This window comes from Alexandromys fortis, unplaced genomic scaffold (genome assembly GCF_014885135.2).
Source record: "Alexandromys fortis isolate MF-2015 unplaced genomic scaffold, M_Fortis_MF-2015_v1.1 scaffold_31, whole genome shotgun sequence".
Lineage (NCBI taxonomy): Eukaryota > Metazoa > Chordata > Mammalia > Rodentia > Cricetidae > Alexandromys > Alexandromys fortis.
This window is the reverse complement of record NW_026067974.1, coordinates 10,900,730-10,906,910: the sequence shown is the minus strand read 5'-3', so window position 1 is coordinate 10,906,910 and position 6,181 is coordinate 10,900,730. Positions and strand designations below refer to the sequence as shown.

Here is a 6,181-nt window from a genome sequence, read left to right as displayed (position 1 = left end):
CCCCAAGTGTTCTAGGTGCTGGGGGTGACATGGAAGGAAGCACCCCAAGTCCCATCACTAACATTGCTTACATGTTTAGCTGAACAGAGAGGACTGGTGTAGAGGAGAAAGGCAGGGAGGGATGGGAAATAGGAATTAAGTTCAAACACAGCAACGCCACTGAGAAGGCTCTGTGTCCAGGAACGACTCTACGCAGCCGCTTGTGACTTGTTTGTTTCATTTTCAAAATATTGCCATGTATGGGCTACAGTACTGCCGTGAACTTGCCAGTTACAGACGCATGCGTGCCCCTGTGTATGACCATGAGCGGCTGTTGCAGGGCTCTGGCACCACAGCCCGATAGCCAGGCTGAGGTGTCTGGGACACAGAGCTCCTCAGCCCAGTTCTTCTTCAAGCAGGGCCCAGAAGGGCCAGTGCCACTAGGGCTGGGTATTGTCAGCAACACCTCCCAGCCTGCCCAGTGCTATCTGGGCAGGGGCCTGGGTCCTGGAGATTGCAGAGTCTCCTCTGGCATCAGGAGCTTGGGGGTGGGAGGACGGGGCAGGGTGACCATGGGCTCCCTACCCTAGCCACCGCTCTAGCACGTGTTTCCCCTCCCTGCAGGCACAGAGTGGGGCGGGGTGGGGTCTGGTAGGCTTTTTCCAGGCTGATGAAGCCGGAGTGACAGGGATGGGCTGGGACCATTCCCGGACAGTTAGGAGAGATGAGACGTGACCCCGAGCCTCCACGGCTGAGAACTAAAGCCAGTGGCAGAGGTCACCGTGAGCGCCCCACCTCACATCCTGTTTGCCAAATGTGGGGCTCTAGCACGTGCTATTTTCTTGGATTTTATCCAGGGCAGCACCCCCACACCCAGACCTGTTTCTACCGGACCCTGCAGGAGGGTGGAAACGGTCAAGGGCACACCCGTGCTGGAGTTAAACCAAAGGTTTTTTTCAGATCAGGCTAGACCCCTGCCTGAGCCAATGGAAAGAGAACACATTTCCCATCAGGGGACCCGCTGTTGACAGACAGAAACCCGTGCAGGCCTTCGTGCCTGACTGGGGGAGCAGTATCACAGAGAACAGGGTGACTAACGGCCTTCCCCTTCGCAGGGATAAGCATGGCCACCTCCAGTGGCCGCAGGCACCCTCAGCCCCACACAAGACCCTGGGGAAGCCCAGCCTGGTTAGGGAGCCAGGATAGCCCCCTAGTGTGCTATACTGTGCTCCAGAAAGCTAAGGCCCAGCAAGACCAGGATCTGCCGTTCCCTGACTGAGCATCTATGACTAAGGAGCCCCGGCTGTAAACAGTGTCCCCCACCTGGGTTGCTGAAGACTGTACTAGAGAGGAGGGGCAAAGAGAACATTTCAGCCTGAACTGTCTTCCTCGCCCACTCGGCTCCCCCTCAGGATCTTCCTCACTCTTCTCCTCGGGACAGAACACCCCTGCTCCTAGGTGTTGGAAGACACTCAGTGGAGAGGCCTTGGTGGAAGCTCTGGCTGCTGTCAGCCTTATGAAGCGCTACACTCTTCACAGGAAAGCTAGAAGTTTCTGGAAAGGAGAGAGCTCAGAGCCTTTGCTTAACCACAGGAGCCAGCCACTCTCCACACCTTCATGCCGTCCATACCGAGTTCTTCCAGGCACCAAGCTCTGAGCTCCCATAACATAACTGAGACCTGAACTTGGATGGGCACCTAAGCTGGGTGTGATGGTGTATACTTAATGCCCTGGCACTTAGGAGACTGAGGCAGGAGGATCAACACCTCCAGGGCAGCCTGGCCTATACAGTCAGTCAGCCGAGCCCAGGCCAGCTTGAACTACACTGAGATTCTGTCTCAGAGCAAAGTAAGATGCATCTTGGCGCTTCGCCTTCTCAGGTGACCATGAGATTCTGACCCACATGACCAAAATGGTTCATCCAAGGTCGAGTGCCCTAGAGCCGAAGTCAAAAGCCATCGGATATTCATTGCCTCCTAAAAAAAAAAAAAAACACGGTATCTCCCTCTGACTCTTTCAAAAGGGGTCAGTTAGTTGTGCGGACCTTGTTCTGAGTTTTGGGAGTCTGTCGGGAGGGTTTCCATGATTCCTCTGCTCCCTCAACAAAAGATGTGGCTCTAGTTGACCTCAGTCCATCACCAGACAGCTATGGGACGGGGGCATGGGAGGGGGTGAAGGGTGGAAAGGGAGGACCCAGCAAGGGGTGTGGTCCCGGGTCTGATCCCAGGGTGGAGCCAGACAGCAGGGTCACCCTGTCCCTTTAAGAGAAGGGGGAGAGCTAGCCCCTCTCAGCCATCCTGTCCTGTCATCCACCCCAGCCAAATCCGAAAAGGAAAATGAAAGAGGGATCAAGAGGAACAGGTCCCAGCTGTCTCCCAAGGTCCTGCTCTCAGCTCTAAGCACAGGCCCCAGGGTAAGTAGAGTCGGGAGGGATCCAGAGGCCAAGGGTCTACGGGGACATGGTGTGTTCTGTATGTCAGGGGAGGCTTACAGGAGATGCTTGACAACTGCTTGGGGGCTGCGGGAGGCGCTGTTCCCATTCCCCTTGGCCCGAGGTAGGAGAGCGAGGAAAGGGCAGATTAACGGCGAGAAATTCCTAAAGCAGGTTTCTGTGTCAGCCTCCAACGGTGAGGAAGAAAAGAAAGGAGACAGTGGGGGCTCACCCGGCCTGGCCTTCCCCTTGCTCCCAGGAGTCTCAAAGGGAACGAGGAATTCCGGACTCCAGCAATCGCTCTGACTCCTAGAGATCATCCTGGCGCAAAGAGCCAGGCAGGGGCTGGCCCTGCCGAACAACCTAGAATCTGAGAGATCACAGGGTCTAGCCAAGCAGGCCCGGGCGGGGGTGCGGAGGAATCCCGCCTCAGCACCCCTTTAAGCCCAGGTGAAGGGATCCCATAGCTGAGGACGGACTCACCTACTATCCTCACACTCAGACTCATTGAACCCCACAACATCTCTGACCCCTGGTGCCCTCCAAGGTTTGAAATTGTGGTGGGCGTGGAGAGGTGGGGGTCAGGTCCATTCCAGCCTCTGATTACCCCCCTTCCCTTGTCCCCAGCGTCATGGGGGAGTGGGCGTTCCTAGGCTCCCTGCTGGACGCGGTGCAGCTGCAGTCGCCACTCGTGGGTCGCCTCTGGCTGGTGATCATGCTCATCTTCCGCATCCTGGTGCTGGCCACGGTGGGAGGTGCCGTGTTCGAGGACGAGCAGGAGGAGTTCGTGTGTAACACGCTACAGCCCGGCTGTCGCCAGACCTGCTACGACCGCGCCTTCCCGGTGTCCCACTACCGCTTCTGGCTCTTCCACATCCTACTGCTGTCGGCGCCGCCGGTGCTGTTCGTCATCTACTCCATGCACCAGGCCAGCAAGGAGGCGGGTGGTGCGCAGCCGGCCACGCCGTGCACGCGCGGGCGTCCCGAGGCCCCGTGCGCCCCGTGCTCCCTGCGCGCCCGCCGCGCGCGTCGCTGCTACCTGCTGAGCGTGGCTCTGCGCCTGCTCGCCGAGCTGGCCTTCCTGGGTGGCCAGGCGCTGCTCTACGGCTTCCGCGTGGCCCCGCACTACGCGTGCGCCGGCCCGCCTTGCCCGCACATCGTCGATTGCTTTGTGAGCCGGCCCACTGAGAAGACGGTCTTCGTGGTCTTCTACTTCGCCGTCGGGCTGCTCTCCGCGCTGCTCAGCGTAGCCGAGCTGGGCCACCTGCTTTGGAAGGGTCGCCAGCGCGCGAAGCTGCTCCCGCCGCCGCCACCGCCCTCTCTGCCTTCGCAGCGAGCGGATCCAGACCCCTTCGGCCCGCCGGCCTACGCGCACCGCGCACTGGCCGGCGACAGCGAGGGCGAGGGCGACAGCGGCCACAGCAAGGCTTCGCTGGCCACCGTGCGTCAGGACCTGGCCATCTAGCGGCGAGGTCCGAGGCCGAACCTTCAGTAGCACTGGGGTCCTTGGAGGCAGAAGGGAGAAGTGGCTTCTCGCTGCGTAGGACCCTGCCTGAGCTGAAGATGGGAAGAGGGGTACACCCCCACTCCCGGAGCAGAAGATGCAGGACCACCGGGGTTCGGGTCGGGGTAGCGTCGCACTTCCTAATATTGGTTGCACCAGCGTGCTAGGATTGCTTTGAATCGGGGAGGCTGTGATCCCAGCGGAAAGGGAGGATGCCAGGGACCTTGAGAGGAAGCAAACCAGGCCAAGGGCAATGAGTGATCTGATTGTTCTACCGGGGGCAAAATCAGCAACGACGGCAGCATTCCCAGGCCCCCTGCTTGGTCAGAGAAGTCCTTTTCCCAGTGGGCTCTCTGTGCACACATACACGCACACCTGGATACGCGGCGATGGGTTGGGTGCTCGTGCACATTAAACCTCCGTGGGCTGTGTGTGTGCTTGCATGTGTACACCCTCTGAGAGGTCCGTCCACACATGCATGTGCACACTTGTATACACCTCACAGGTAACAGGAGGTACAGACCTGTGTTCACGCATGCATGCACAGACATGCACATAGATGTCCTTGTGGGCTCTGTGTGCAAGCATGTGTGCATGCATCCTACGTAAGCTTTGTGTACACACCTATACACACACATTCTGTGTGTGCATCTGCTAACACTGTCATTTACTACCAGAACCCAATGCCAGTGGGAGCCATAATGGCTTTCTCCTTACTGACCTAACCCAGCCACCTGTGAGGCCATCGGTGCCCCCGTCCCTGTCCCCAACAGAGGGGGAGGAAAGTCTTGTCCAGCCGTCATCTTGTAGGTTTAAGCCGCCATCCATGCTCTGCAAGCCTCACTGGGAGTGGGCCGGAAGATACAGCAGGCAGTGTTGTTCTTTTGGCTTCCATCTCTACTCTTCCCACCCGCCATCGTCCCTATAGTCTGTAAACGTGGTTTGAGGTCCTTCCATCCTTAGGGAAAGTTGCCCCGAGACAGATTTGTTCCTGGGTCCCCATTCCCTTGCAACTAGCCTTCGTCTAGCACAGACTTTGAAAGAGTTGCCCCATGGCTACCTCATCCTTTCCTATCCTTCCTCACCTGCCTTCCTCCATCGCCCGTGTGGCCACTCTGAATACACCAGGACCAAGTGAGAAGTCCTGATAGAGCAGGGCTGCCCCTCCTCGGAACCTCAGACTCCATTAGACATGTTGCCGGGTCATACCTTTAGCCACCGCACCCCAAAATATGTCATCACCTTCCTGAGGGCTTTCTACCTTAGCCCCCGGGGGATCCCTGTCATTCGGACACAGCCAGCCCTTTCCCTCAAGCTTCCTGCATGTTGGGCTCTCTTGGTTAGGCCTCCGAGATGGCCATCTTGCCTTCTGTCACACCAGGCTGAAGTTTTGCTCACACCCACTTCGGACGCCAGTTTTAGACACATTCTTGGGTGTAGTCTCTTTCTGAAGCCCTGCCCCGAGGCTGCCTGCCTTTGCCCTTTGGGCTCACTTGAAAGAAGCAAGTGCCTCCAACAGGGGCTCTCCCTGCCCCCCCCAGCTGGAGTCAGCACCCCATGTCCCAGCCCTTCTGCTGGATGGTCACACGGACTCCTGGGCTTGGCATGTGGTCACTATTTTGGGAGAGAAAATGAAGAGTTACAGGGGCCCCCGCCGTCAGTATGCTCATGTCTGTGCTCCCAGTGGACACATCTGGCTACAGCCTAGACCCCTCCACACAAGCACAGATGTGGCTGTCCAGCTGTTTTCCAGAGAACAAGCCACTCAACAAATACTGTTCAAGGTCAGCATCTTTCAGTACAATTGTACGTGAGGCATAGTGTAATTTGTGTTTGTTTGTTTGGTTTTGGTTTTCGAGACAGGGTTTCTCTACATAGCCCAGGCTGTCCTGGAACTATGTAGATGGGGCTCCCTCAAAAATCACTAAGTCTGCCGGGCGATGGTGGCGCACGCCTTTAATCCCAGCACTCGGGAGGCAGAGGCAGGCGGATCTCTGTGAGTTCGAGACCAGCCTGGTCTACAGAGCTAGTTCCAGGACAGGCTCCAAAGCTACAGAGAAACCCTGTCTCGAAAAAAAAAAAATCACTAAGTCTGCCTGTCTCTGTTTCCTGAACGCTGGAATTAAGGGCCTGGGCCATTGCATCCAATTTGCAATGTAATTTCAAATTTTCCTGTAGCCACATTAAAAGAAAAAAAAACAGTTGAGACGGATGTAAGTGGTATTTTCTCTAACCTGCTTTACCCCAAAACATCTCCATTCCAGAAC

At 57.1% G+C, this 6,181-nt stretch overlaps 1 protein-coding gene across 1 annotated transcript; it reads left to right on the top strand.

Annotated features, from left to right (window-relative positions):
• The first annotated feature begins 2,224 nt into the window (after positions 1-2,224).
• Gjd3 (gap junction protein delta 3) lies at positions 2,225-4,012 on the top strand. Its single transcript, XM_050156626.1, has 2 exons — positions 2,225-2,392; positions 3,038-4,012. Exon 2 carries the CDS (start codon positions 3,042-3,044, stop codon positions 3,873-3,875), a length of 834 nt encoding a protein of 277 aa, XP_050012583.1. The 5' UTR covers positions 2,225-2,392; positions 3,038-3,041; the 3' UTR covers positions 3,876-4,012.
• The last annotated feature ends 2,169 nt before the right edge of the window (positions 4,013-6,181 follow it).